This window comes from Chiloscyllium punctatum, chromosome 10, assembly GCF_047496795.1.
Source record: "Chiloscyllium punctatum isolate Juve2018m chromosome 10, sChiPun1.3, whole genome shotgun sequence".
Classification (NCBI taxonomy): Eukaryota; Metazoa; Chordata; class Chondrichthyes; order Orectolobiformes; family Hemiscylliidae; genus Chiloscyllium; species Chiloscyllium punctatum.
Window position 1 is genome coordinate 13,090,302 of NC_092748.1, and position 14,860 is coordinate 13,105,161.

Consider the following 14,860-nt stretch of genomic DNA (forward strand, 5'->3'; position numbering starts at 1 on the left):
AAAAGTTGCCCCTTAGGTCTCTTTTATATCTTTCCCCTCTCACCCTAAACATATGCCTTCTAGTTCTGGACTCCCCGACCCCAGGGAAAAGACTTCATCTATTTCCCCTATCCATGCCCCTCATAATTTTGTAAACCTCTATAAGGTCACCTCTCAGCCTCCGACGCTCCAGGGAAAACAGCCCGAGCTTGTTCAACCTCTCCCTATAGTTCAAATCTTCCAACCCTGGCAACATCCTTGTAAATCTTTTCTGAACCCTTTCAAGTTTCACAACATCTTTCCGATAGGAAGGAGACCAGAATTGCACGCAATATTCTAACAGTTACCTAACCAGTGTCCTGTACAGCCGTAACATGACCTCCCAACTCCTGTATTCAATACTCTGACCAATAAAGGAAAGCATACCAAACGCCTTCTTCACTATCCTATCTACCTGCGACTCCACTTTCAAGAAGCTATGAACCTGCACTCCAAGGTCTCTTTGTTCAGCAACACTCCCTAGGACCTTACCATTAAGTGTATAAGTCCTGCTAAGATTTGCGCTCCCAAAATGCAGCACCTTGCATTTATCGGAATTAAACTCTCTCTGGCACTTCTCAGCCCACTGGGCCATCTGGTCAAGATCCTGTCGTAATCTGAGGTAACCCTCTTCGCTGTCCACTACACCTCCAATTTTGGTGTCATCTGCAAACTTACTAACTGTACCTCTTATGCTCGCATCCAAATCATTTATGTAAATGACAAAAAGTAGAGGGCCCAGCACTGATCCCTGTGGCACTCCACTGGTCACAGGCCTTCACAGTCTGAAAAACAACCCTTCACCACCACCCTCTATCTTCAACCTTTGAGCCAGTTCTGTATCCAAATGGCTAGTTTTCCCTGTATTCTGTGAGATCTAACCTTGCTAATCAGTCTCCCATGGGGAACCTTGTCAAATGCCTTAATGAAGTCCACATAGATCACATCTGCTGCTCTGCCCTCATCAATCCTCTTTGTTACTTACTCAAAAAACTGCATCAAGTTTGTGAGACATGATTTCCCATGCTCAAAGCCATGCTGACTTTCCCTAATCAGTCCTTGCCTTTCCAAATACATGTACATCCTGTCCCTCAGGATTCCCTCCAACAACCTGTCCACCACTGAGGTCAGGCTCACCGGTCTATAGTTCCCTGGCTTGTCTTTACCGCCCTTCTTAATCAGTGGTACCACCTTTGCCAATCTCCAGTCTTCCGGCACCTCACCTATGACTATTGATGATACAAATATCTCAGCAAGAGGCCCAGCAATCACTTCTCTAGCTTCCCACAGAGTTCTCGGGTACACATGATCAGGTCCTGGGGATTTATCCACCTTTTACCATTTCAAGACATCCAGCACTTCCGCCTCTGTAATCTGGACATTTTGCAAGATGTCACCATCTATTTCCCTGCAGTCTATCTCTTCCATATCCTTTTCCACAGTAAATACTGATGCAAAATACTCATTTTAGTATCTCCCCCATTTTCTGCAGCTCCACACAAAGGCCGCCTTGCTGATCTTTGAGGAGCCCTGTTCTCTCCCTAGATACCCTTTTGTCCTTAATGTATTTGTAAAAACCCTTTGGATTCTCCTTAATTCAAAGCCATCTCATGTCCCCTTTTTGCCCTCCTGATTTCCCTCTTAAGTATACTCCTACTTCCTTTATACTCTTCTTAGGATTCACTCGATCTATCCTGTCTACACCTGACATATGCTTCCTTCTTTTTCTTAACCAAACCCTCAATTTCTTTAGTCATCAGCATTCCCTATACCTACCAGCCTTTCCTTTCACCCTGACAGGAATATACTTTCTCTGGATTCCTGTTATCTCATTTGAAGGCTCCCCATTTTCCAGCCATCCCTTTACCTGCAAACATCTGCCTCCAATCGGCTTTCGAAAGTTCTTGCCTAATACTGTCAAAATTGGTCTTTCTCCAATTTAGAACTTCACCTTTTAGATCTAGTCTATCCTTTTCCACCACTATTTTAAAACAAATAGAATTATGGTCGCTGGCCCCAAAGTGCTCCCCCACTGACACCTCAGTCACCTGCCCTACCTTAGTTCCCAACAGTAGGTCAAGTTTTGCACCTCCTCTAGTAGGTATATCCACATACTGAATCAGAAAATTGTCTTGTACGCACTTAAGAAATTCCTCTCCATCTAAAACTTTCTTATAGATGCTGTTGTAGAAGCTTGGATAAATTGCTGTTGTTCAATTTTTGATAAAAATTGCAACGACTATTTTAGGGGTAGATTGATTTGATGTCTAAGGTGATGCACGAGCTGCCAATTAAGCAGATTTATGACATAGGTCAGTATTGACTGTTAGCTCAAGATTATCTTCACAGAATCCCCACAGTATGAAACTGGCTATTCATCCCAACAAGCCCACATCAATCATCTGAACAGCATCCCACCTCTCCCATCCTATTCCCGTAACCCTGCTAATCCACCTAACTTGCACATCCCTGGACACAATGAACAATTTAGCATGGTTAATCTACCTAACCTACACATCTTTAGACAGTGGGAGGAAACTGGAGCACCTAGAGGGAAGCCACGCAGACATGGGGAGAACGTGCAAACTCAATACAGTCAATACAAACAGGTGGGATCGAACCCAGGCCCCTGGCACTGTGAGGCAGCAGTGCCAAGCACTGAGCCACACTGCCACATCCTTGTGCTGGATGCGTGCTGGCATCTTGATCACAACTCTGAAAAATGGAATAAAAGCAAAGTAGATAATGGAAACCTGAAGAAACACAGAACGTTGGAGAAACTCATGGAGTTTGGTATGACATTTCTTCAGAACTCTGCCAGTGATGCCCATGTTCCAACAGTAAATTAAACAAATGACTTTCTGAATAAGATTCATAGCTCTACAAGTTAGATATACCACAGATATTTTCAACCAATACACCGGAAAACCAAAATGAAACATAATAAGGAGTTGACCTACCTGAGTTTTTAAGTCCTCTAGACTAGCTTCCCCTGATATCTCAATATTGCCAACGTATTCCAATTCAGTGCCCATATACTGTCGCAACGAAAAATCTGCAATACAAGAATTTCAAGGATATATCATAATTCATCCTTGCATACTATATAATCTCCAACAGATTAATGGCAAGCAACCTTCACACAGGTATTGACGACCTTCAGTACAAGTCAGTCTAACCATCACTCTTTGGTGCTCAATGGCACTACCATTACAGAATCTCACATTACCAACATTCTGGGGATTACTATTGACCAGAGACTTTCTGGTAGACAAGAGAAGGCTGGCAGTTAGGAATTCTGCAGTCATTAATTCACTTCCTGTCTCCCCAAAGCCTGTCCACCATCTACAAGGCACACGCCAGGATTGTGATGGAATACTCTCCACTTGCCTGGGTGAGCGCAACTCCAACAGCACTCTAGAAGCTTGACACCATCTAAGATGAAGCAGTCTTCTTGACTGACCACCCCATCCATCACCTTAATCATTCATTCTATTCACTACTGATGTACAGTAACAACTGTTTATACCATGCAGTCTGCAGTAATTCAACAAGTCCCCTGCCACAGTACCTTCTAAACCCATGATCAGTACCATGTAGCAGGTCAAGAGTACAGTATGGGAGCCCGTATTATAGGCAGAAAAAATACATGGGAACACCATCATCTGCAAGTTCTCCTCCAAGATGCACATCACCCTGACGTGAAACTATATTGCTGTTTGGTCACTATTGCTGGATCAAAACCCTGCAATTCCCTTTTTAAAAGCATCTTGGATGCCCCTATATCTCAAGGACAGCAGTGACTCAAAGCAGCTCAATACCACCTTTTTCAGGGCATAGCCAATGATGCCACATCCCATAAACAAGTAAAATTTAAGAAGAGATACACATGACAATGTCTCAAGGAATAAACCGCAATGTAAATTAATTCATACAGCACAGCCAAGTAATTCAAAGTAAGAAGTGAAGTATGTAATCAAACACTTCAATTTTATTCCACCAATATCTCAACTGTATATCCCAAGAGGACTATGAGGAAGACATTCGCAATTCCCCGAAAAGTCAGTGATAAGTGAGCAGGGCTATCAGTCCTACCCAATATTAGGATTTGAAAAATTCCAAATTTTAGCAACACAACGCTTGAGCCATCCTGTGTCGATCCGTGAATGAAATAGTCATTGCAATTGCAGTTCAACATTCTGGTTACATCTAAATTGTCCAGTTGGCAAAGTCTGAAAAGTGCTTTTCCTGCCCATAAATACTAGCTCCCATTTAATGCTGTCATTAACAATCTTGTTATGTGTTGTCCGATGATAAAGTTACTGTCCTTCATACCGATATTTGAGTCACGAGCTTTAGTAGTTAAGGATCGAGATAATATAAGTGTTATTTGCCTCTGCTGAGAAAGGGCAGCTCCTGGCACATAATAAACATGGTTTAAAGTAGGATAAAGGACTTTGCAAATCCCAGTCCTCTCATTAGGCAGAGCCCAGTGTAAAGGTCATGATCTAGTCCATCAGCCAGTCTATCATTTCTCGTGATTTAATAATAGATTATTGAGGGCTTTTGGAGTTAGCATGTGACATGCAGACAAGTCAAATACAAGAACACTCCCAAAAAAAAGTATCAACATTTAACAGATACAGCAAAATTGCAGTAAAGAATTACAATTAATTTTACATGGCTGATTAAATTAATAAATTACATTCAACAAACAAACACACAATGGGGAGACAGAACACTGTGTCAGAGTTGCATTCTGTGGGAGTTTCAGGACCGGAAAGTGGTCCAGTGCAATCACATCTGTCGCAAAGGTCTGTAACTACAGAAACTCCAACTCAGAGTTACCGATTTGGAGGTTGCAATGTATCAAGGAAAGAGAAGAGATTTCTGGACACTAGCTCCAGAAAGTATCGCATCCCCTAGGATAGGGAAGTCCCAATCTATGTGTAGTAAGGCGCTATAAGAGATCACAAGTGAGGAGAAAAGGGGTCAAACAATATTGCATTAGAGGGGCCTCAGCGTTTGCAATGACTTAAGAAGATTGCACTGCTTGCCTGTGTGGACAAAAGCAAGTCTTTGCGACCATTGGTAGTACCAACGCCATTGGAAGAACAAAGTTTTGCTTAGATAGCACAGGAACTAGGTACCAAATTGAAGAGCTTCAAGGGTAATTTTTTAATTACTACTTAAGTCATGAGCCAATTGACAGAGGGGCCATACAGTTAGTGAAATTAATGTGTGACTCAAAGACTGTTGTGGATGAAGTGGGTTCCTATTTGTAGGGAATTGGCATCAGTGCTATGGGAAGCGGGGCCAGTACTGTTGGGGTGCTCCCGCAAGAAGGTTGTGCAATTCATCAACTTCACCAACACATTCCACCATGACCTTAAATTCACCTGGACCATCTCTGACACCTCTCTCCCCTTCCTGGACCTCTCCATCTCCATTAATGACGACCGACTTGACACTGACATTTTTTACAAACCCACCGACTCCCACAGCTACCTGGATTACACCTCTTCCCACCCTACCTCCTGCAAAAATGCCATCCTGTATTCCCAATTCCTCTGCCATATCTGCTCCCAGGAGGACCAGTTCCACCACAGAACACACCAGATGGCCTCCTTCTTGAGAGACCACAATTTCCCTTCCCCACATGGTTAAAGAAGCCCTCCAACACATCTCATCCACATCCCGCCCTTCCGCCCTTGAACCCCACCCCTCCAACCATTATAAGGACAGAACCCTCTTGATGCTCGCATTCCACCCTACCAATCTTCGCATAAACCACATCATCTGACGACATTTTCGCCATCTCCAAAAGGACCCTACCACCAGGGATATATTTCCCTCCCCACCTCTTTCCACAAAGAACATTCACTCCATGACTACCTGGTCAGGTCCACACTCCCAACAACCCTCCCTCCCTTCCTGGCACCCTCCCCTGCCACAGCAGGAATTGCAAAAGCTGCGCCTACACCTGCTCCCTCACCTCCATCCAAGGCCCCAAAGGAGCCTTCCACATCCATAAAGTTTAACCTGCACATCCACCAATATCATTTATTGTATCCATTGCTCCCGATGCGGTCTCCTCTATACTGGGGAGACTGGATGCCTCCTAGCTTGAGGGAACATCTTCGGGACACCCGCACCAATCAACCCCACCACCCTGTGGCCCAACATTTCAACTCCCCCTCCCACTCTGCCGAGGACATGCAGGTCCTGGGCCTCCTCCACTGCCGCTCCCTCACCACCAGACGTCTGAAGGAAGAACGCCTCATCTTCTGCCTTGGAACACTTCAACCCCATGGCATCAATGTGGATTTCACCAGATTCCTTATTTCCCCTTCCCCCACCTCACCCCAGCTCCAACCTTCCAGCTCAGCACCGACCTCATGACCTGTCCTACCTGCCTATCTTCCTTTCCACCTATCCACTCCACCCTCCTCTCTGACCTATCATCTTCATCCCCACCCCCATTCACCCATTGTACTCTTTGCTACCTTCCCCCACCCCCATGCCCCTCTCATTTATCTCTCCACTCTGCAGACACCCTGCCTCTATTCCTGATGAAGGGCTTTTGCCTGAGACGTCGACTTTCCTGCGCCTCGGATGCTGCCTGACCGGCTGTGCTTTTCCAGCACCACTATAATCTAGACTGTTGGGACTAGTGTTTTAGCAAACATAATAATGCTAATAGACAATGCTTTACACTAAAAAATGGAGAGGAGGGATCAAGCTTGGGTAGATGTAACAAATCAATGGATAGTCAATGCAGGAGAGTAAAATAGTTATGTGAGAAATTAAGGTCAGAAAGTGGCAGGAAAGGAAAATTTTAAAAACCTAATATTCCGACTTAAAGATTACGCGACAAAGATAACAGATGAGAAAAATCACATTGACAATGTCAGCCTTGATGAGGAGTTCACAGAACACGAGATAATTTCCTAACAGCACCACATTCTGCAACCTATAGAGAGCAAGTTATACTAGACTTGTTATTATATCATGTGATTGGATTAATTAATGACATCAGCATAAAGGCATCCTTAGATGATTGACTGAAATTTATATCTAGTTTGAAGAGTGAGTCTAAGTATAGAACTTAGAATTTAAATAGGGACAACTGTATGGGCACGAAAGCTTATCAGCTGAAGTGAACTAGGATACACAGTCAGCATTTCCCTTTGAACATTTCCCTTGTTTCGCTTCAAACTTACTACATTATTGGGGCCAGAAATCCTGTTGTTCACCAGGACTCGTATGAAATTTTTCAAGAAACAGTACTGCAGTACCTTACCTAAAATCATCTGGAGTAAGCAGGAATCTGGTTTTGAGAGTCCAAGAAGATTGACAATAATCCTACCAAAAAGAGCAGGTTTAAAGGCCGAATGGCATATTCATGCTCCTTGTTTGTAAATTTGTAATACTGAACAAACAGATGGAGCCACAGGCTACTAAGTTCCCAGGTCTTGATGGACCTCATCCCAGAATCTTAAAAGAGATGGCTAATGAGCGGGTGCATGTATGGAATGAGGGGGCTGGTGCAATTACAACACTTAAAAGGCATCTGGATGGATATATGACTAGGAAGGGTTTAGTGGGATATTGGCCAAATGCTGGTAAATGGGACTAGACTAGGTTTGGATATCTGTTCAGCATGGATGAGTTAGACCGAAGGGTCTGTTTCCGTGCTCTATGACTCTAATGAATGAGTAAATGCATTGGTATTAATTTTACTAAATTCTATCAATTCCAGAAAGATTCCATCAGACCAGAAAAACATAAATACAACTCTTCTATTTGAGATGGGAGAGAAGCAGAAACAGGAAACAATAGGCCAAATAGCTTGCTATCAGTCATATGAAAGGTGTTGGAATCAATCATTAAGTAGGTGAAGAGTGAGCTTTTTGGAAAAACTCAGGGTAATCTGAGCCAACACGGTTTTGAGAAAGGAAAAAGCACGTTTACCCAATTTAGTGGAACTCTTTGAAGGAGTGACTAGCGTTAAGGATAAAGGGGAGCCTGTAGATGTACTGCACTTGGATTTCCAGAAGGTATTTCAGAAGGCACCACTTGATAGGTTATTGAGCAAAGTAGGAGCTCAGTGGTTTAAAGGGGTAACACACAAACATGGACAGAAGATTTGCTGACTGGCAGCAAACAGTATGCATACAAATGAGGCTTTGCCTGATTCAAAGGATGTGATGAGTGGAATCCTGCATGAATCTTTGCCAGAATCTCAGCTATTTTACAATTTAGATCAATAACTTGGATGATGGGAGTGAAGACATGGTAATTAAATTTGCAGATGACACAAAGATAGATGGGAAAGCATATTGTGGAGAGAACATATGGGCAGTAGCAAATGAACATAGTTTGAACAAGTGGGGGAAAAATCTAGCAGATGGATTATAATATGAGGAAATGTGAAGTTGCTCACTTTGGAATAAGGAATAAAAAAAGGAGACAGTTAAAGCAGAGAGTAGCTGCAGAGTTCTGAGTCAGAGAGAAGTCCAGGTGTTCAACTGCAATAAGTTTGCATACTGGTCTCCCTACTTCAGGAAGAATGTAAATGCATTGGAGGAAGTTCAGAGGCAGTTTACTAGATTGGTACCTGGAATGCGTGGGTTGGCTTATGTGTGGACAAGCTGAGCACATAATCATTGCAGTTTGGAAAAGTCTTGATTGAAGTACAAGATCCTGAATGATCATGTGAAGGTGAACATAGAAAGGGTGTATCCTCTTGTGGGCGGGTTCAAAACTAGGAAACACTATTTTTGGGGGACACTTTTGCAGGACAGAGATCAGGAGAATGTTTTCTCTCAGGAAGCTGAGAGACTTTGGAACTCTCTGCCTCAGAAGGTGCTGGAGGCAAAGTCATAAAATATTATTAAGGCAGAGGTAGACAAGTCCTTGTTAGGTAAGGGAATCAAAATTATTGGGGGTGGATAGGGTTGTGGAATTTAAAACTCTCATTCAACTATGATTGTATTAAATGATAGAGCAGACTCAAGGGACAGAATGGCCCAATCTGCTTCTACTTTGCATGTTTGTTTCAAAAAAAAGGGAAATATAATCTGAATAGTTTTTACCATGCAGATAGGGAATAAAAACAGAAGTAGGCAGACATGCCTTCAGAACTGTTACACTAAGGTTTGCATAATGCCAAGATATAATTTTTCTAGTTAATCGCAACTAAGTTTTCCATTCATTAATAAGACAGGCATTTTAGAATTGTTCATGGGCAAAAGGTAAGAGTATTATCACAAAGTCAAGGGTACGATCCTGAGAATTCCAAAGGAATCAATGTTAAAAATGAAGTTATGTTTTGTGAGGGCATCCCTTAGCAGGAAAATACATGTTCCTGCACCCTCTAAACGGAAATACAAGTCTTTAAATGCTTAACTCCTAATTGGTAAACGATGCAGGTAGCAGCTCTAGTGGAGAAGTTGAGATGTGGAGGGTGGAATGTCCCTCGCCACAGGACACTACGTACCATGGGGAGAGACTGCGAGTTGGAGACAGAAAGGTCATGCAAAATGGTGGCAATCAGGTCAAGTACTGTAATATACTCCGGTAAACAACATTATAACAAGTCTTACATTTTCTAGACTTTCTAACTCACTGACGTTAAAGCAAAATAGTGAAAGAGGCCACTTTAAAGGTGGAATACCTATATACTAAAACATTTCACACACCCAGCTGAAGCAATTCCAACCCAAAAGAAAACCCTGTTACAGCTTTACAGGAAACAATCTAATCCAGCTTTTTCTAAAAAAAACTCAATCATTCTGAAAAACTCCAGAAATTGGTCACATCAAAAATGTAACTGAGCCATATTACATGCTAACTCACAATCAATTTCAAAACACCACAATTTCCTCTACCTTGTTCACCTACCTCTGGCAGTTGACTCGATATTTAAAGCACAGAGTTTATTTGCAATGTTTTCCTGCTCTTCTCGAAAGCACCCTCTATTTTCAGAGTCCAGTGGAGGCTGGTAGAGCCAGACAGGTAACATCAGGAATCCCTGTGAGAGATACACCAAGAAACTGAAAAAGCACAAAAAGGACACAAAAGAGACTTTTATTTTTCAATCAGACTCTGGCAGTGAAAGCAATCTACTGCCTGTTGGCCAAGTCATGTAGCAGAAATCTGCTGTTTCACTCATGATATAAATCTTTCTCTGACAATAAGCATGATGCAGGCATTTCTGGGGTCATTCTCCTTATAACAAAGAGGGTCAAAGGGAGATTTAATAGAAGCATTCAGAATTATCAAAGACTTCAACAGAATAACTAAGGAGAGACTGTATCCACATAAGGGACATCGGTAACCAGAGGAAACACATTCAAGATAATTAGCAAAGGAATCAGTCATGGATGGCGCGATCTGAAATGCACCATCTGGAAAATTGGTGGAAGTACAATCAGTTATGAACTCGAATATATTGAATATATTCACTAAAAAAGAAATTCAAAATAGGAGACGAGGGAGAAGCAGATGGAAATAACTGGATGCCTTTTCACAGAGGGGCAGACATAGGGTTGATGGGCTGAAAGGTCTCCATCTGTGCTTTACAATTTATTCCACTGAGCTGACACTGAAAAGATAGTTTACTTTTCACATAAAAATCAGGAGTGGAATTGTGCAGCGCTTTCTGATTAATTGTATTACAGTGAAAGTTTTACCTTTGGTGGAAGCCTTCCCTCCATGATGACCAGTGTCTCTCCATTTGTTATCTTCATATATGCCAATGTGGCTTCCTACAAATACCAACATGAAAATAAACAGTTGTACGATATTAAGCTTCCCTCCCTCTTCTGGCAATTTTCTCCTGACTCCTTACCCTGAAAGCAATGAATGCACCTCTAAGCAACAGTCACTAGGTGCTAGAGTCACTAGCTTACTCAGCCATTTGAGAGAGTGTTGAGAATATGCTAAGATTTATAATCATGGCAATAAAATATTTTCAGCTGAGACCATGAAGAATAAAATTTACCATCCCAACTGAAATCAATTTATTGAACAAAGAAACATAGAACAAAAACAGAAGTTGCTGAGAAAGTTCAACAGGTCTGGCAGCATCTGTGAAGAGAAATCAAAGTTAATGTTCCAGATCTGGTGACCCTTCCACAGAAACACAGAAGTTGTGACTTACACTGTCCTCATCTTCTATATAGGAATAGGAATCAGCCATTCATCCCCTTAAGCCTGTCCTCTCATTTATTAGCTTTTGACTAATCTGCTACTTGATTTCATCCATCTGTCTTAGTTCCATACCCTCAAAATCCAAGCCCAATGAAAGTTCATCTTCAATTCAGCTTTAATTCTATTATTTTCAATTGGCTCTCAGCCTCATTCTATTTGGAGGAGGGGGTATGCAGCAGAAAGAGAGTTTCAGATTTTCATCTTCCTGAGCTATCTAAAGAGTAATGTACAATCTTTTTGAAAACCAATATCAGTTGTAAGGATGTAATGGAATCTTTTAATTCCTTCAGTTAGTGATGTGGATATCAATGGAAAAACCATTTTTCTTATCCATCCTAACTGCCCTCAAGAAGCTGATATTGAGTCATCCCTTGAACTATCGCAGTTCATGTCACAAAGAAACATCTACAGTGTTAACAGCAAGAGGATTCCAGGATTTTGATTGATTGACAATGAAGGAACAGTGATAAAATTCCAAGTCAGCAAGTTGTACAAATTAGAGGGGGTCTTGAAGATACTGGTGTTGCCTTGCATCTTCTGACCTTATTCTTCTAGATCATTGAGACAATGGGTTTGGGAGGTGTCACAGTGTATCGTACAGATGAGACACACTATGGCTGTGATACACCTGTGTGAACAATACTTCTGGTAACATAAGGCATCTACCAAGATGAAAGAGTCTTGTATTTGAAGGTTCATCTGAGTCCCACCTCTTTCAAATTTCATCCCACGTCCTCAAGAAATTGAACAATTAAAGGAGGAAGATGATGGACCTTCAATGTAAATCACTTATTGTCTCCTCCTTCTGAACATGTTTATTTATTCATGAAGGAATCTTTGTCAATTACGCGTGTTAAATATTGCAAAATTTTCCAAAGGTACCAGTACATGTTGAAATTCTATATCTTAAAACCATTAACATCTTACAAGTAATTTCATTAAAATGCACTATGTCAAACAAAAATATCTATTATGCCTGTATAATTTGTCCTTTTTTATGAAATCAAACACTACATTCCTGTGCTACCGTACATGCGGACACTCTGCACTGAGAATTACCATAGTTATGCAATCAGCCAGTAGATGGTACACAACCACCAGCTCGGGAAGAATCCTTAAATTTCCAGCTGAGCAGCATAGCTAAGTGTAAGGATATAAACTTTCAAGTAAACTCTGGTCCCAGAATATGACATTGTTTGGCTGTCCCAAAGGTCTGATATAATATAAAACATGTTTTTGGCGTCACATCTGTTGGAGTTTAAATTCTAACATGTGATTTAGAAGACATAAGATATCCAAGCGTTTGATTTTGTCTGAAACCTAACAAGTTACTGTAATGTAATACATACTGTGTAATTACATGAGTTGGTCTTACTCCAATTGATTAGTAGGGTGAAGATGGCACAGTTATCAGCACAATCAAAGACAAATGAGGGAGGACTGTCTCGTGTACATGTGCGGCAAAGCTAATTTTCACCTCATTAACTTACTTCATCTTTCAAAACCTCCCCAGCATCATAGCACCAGTCAGTTTTCCTCAAATGCCAACACTCTCCTGTGGATAAATAGCAAGAGTTTAATAGAAGACACAGAAGCAGCCATGAAAACTTTTTGTAGTACTGTCAATTGTTCCAGAGACTGTAAGCATTCACTGAACGTGCGCTCCCTGATATTGCTTCAGAAAATTATGCTTTTACTGCTACAAGTACTCTTTGTAACTAATATATTAATACACTAATTTTGCTAAATCCTTTACTGGAGGTTGCTATTTTAGCAATGAATATACACTTAAAGAGGACTTTCTAACATACCTGTTAATCCAGCTTTCTCTAACATCAGCTTCAAGCACTAGAACAAAAGACATATCATTAAGTTTAGGGATTTAAAATTTGAAGCAGTAGAATAGCAGGAGCCAAGATGAACCGTTAGGTCAACACAATGAACAGCTTAGACTTGGTGCAACAAAGGTTTGAATGGCTTCAGTTTGTAGAAGATGGGATGGCCCCAGGAGTTAACTAGGTAAAAACAATGACTGCAGATGCTGGAAACCAGATTCTGGGTTAGTGGTGCTGGAAGAGCACAGCAGTTCAGGCAGCATCCAAGTAGCTTCGAAATCGACGTTTCGGGCAAAAGCCCTTCAAGGACAGTACAATCCAGTTTGTAAGACACCAGTCAGAAGGTCTCATTCTGAAACACATTAATCAAACAATAACGAAAAGTAAAGGAACTACTTGGATTCAATAATGTTGTGTTGGTCTTGAGTCTTCTCATACGGACATTTAAAGAATGGAATTGTTTAGTTTACTTTAGTTTACTAAACAATTTCTCTGCAGCACCCAGCCCAGACTGGTGGAATGAAAATTTCCTGCTACTACTAATTACAACAATCCAGCATGAAATGAGTTAGACATTCTCAATTCCTTGTCACTTGGTAACAGACCTCAGCATGAAATTGTTCATAAGCTGTCACTATTTGGAAATCTGTCACAGAAATGGGAATCATCTCACCAGTGCATTCCGAGTTTGGTCACAGTAAACAGAGACAGGTTATTACTTATTCAATTGCAACTTCACTTCAAATACACTCCATTTCCCAATAAAAAACCTCTGTGGTCTTCCCTTTAGGAAACAGCAGAGGTCCTGGAAAGGAGTCAGAGTTGTTAGCACAGAATTAGACCCCTTGGTCTAACTCATCCGCACCAACCAGATTTCCTAAATTAATCTAGTCCCATTTACCAGGATTTGGCCCATATCCCCTAAACCCTTGCTATTCATGTACCCACCCAGATGCCTTTTAAATGTTGTAATTGTACCTACCTCAACCTCCTCTGGCAGCTCATTCCATACACGCACCACCCTTTGCATGCAATAATCGTAGTACCATACTGAAATCTGTACAATAGCCTCAACATTAAGTACTGTACAATATTCTCCAATATCAAACAGAAAACAATAAATACCTTGGAGAAGATTACATTAAGCACAAAGGGGAATAATTAAGCTAAGTTCTTAATGTTCTGGAAAAAAGACAGGCATTAATGACCAATTAAACAGCTAAGGGGTGGTGAAAGCATTCCTATCCTTAACAATATGGACCATAATACATTAGATAAAAAGATAACGCTGAAGCATTTGAAATAATTTTCAGATAGAGGTTGATTGATTGATTGATTTATTGCCACATGTACCGAAGTACAGTGAAAAGCTTTGTTTATGAGCAATACAGGCAAATCACAGTAAGCTAGGCTGTACAGAACAAAAGATTTAGACAAAGGCACACAGGTTACAGGGCATACAAGAGAGATCAACATTAGCAAGATCAGCATTATTGGAGGTTAGAGAGTCAATTCAGTAGTTTAATAATGGCCAGGAAGAAGCTGTTCCTGAATCTACTGGGTGTGTGTGTTCAGGCTTCTGCATTTTCTGCAAACGGAAGAGGTTGTAGAAAATTACTTCCAGGATGTGAAGGGTCTTTGACGACGTTGGCGGCCTTTCCACGGTAGTAAGTCGTGTGCGCGAGTGAGCCATCTCTGCCTCATCCTGAGATCTCTGACATTACAGATGCCAAAATGCATGGAGTTTGCACGTTCTCCCAGTGTCTGTGGGTTTCCTCCCTCAATCCAAA

General features: G+C 41.4%; 1 protein-coding gene across 2 annotated transcripts in view; it reads right to left on the reverse strand.

Moving 5' to 3' along the window:
• usp40 (ubiquitin specific peptidase 40) overlaps window positions 1-14,860 on the reverse strand; it is a 139,297-nt gene that overhangs the window by 22,467 nt on the left and 101,970 nt on the right. For both annotated transcript variants that reach the window (XM_072578553.1, XM_072578554.1), the window contains 5 exons: window positions 13,047-13,083; window positions 12,726-12,790; window positions 10,716-10,790; window positions 9,925-10,054; window positions 2,979-3,073 (listed from right to left, as the gene is read on the reverse strand). In XM_072578553.1, the coding sequence (XP_072434654.1) occupies window positions 2,979-3,073; window positions 9,925-10,054; window positions 10,716-10,790; window positions 12,726-12,790; window positions 13,047-13,083 (402 nt within the window). The remainder of the gene's footprint in view (window positions 1-2,978; window positions 3,074-9,924; window positions 10,055-10,715; window positions 10,791-12,725; window positions 12,791-13,046; window positions 13,084-14,860) is intronic.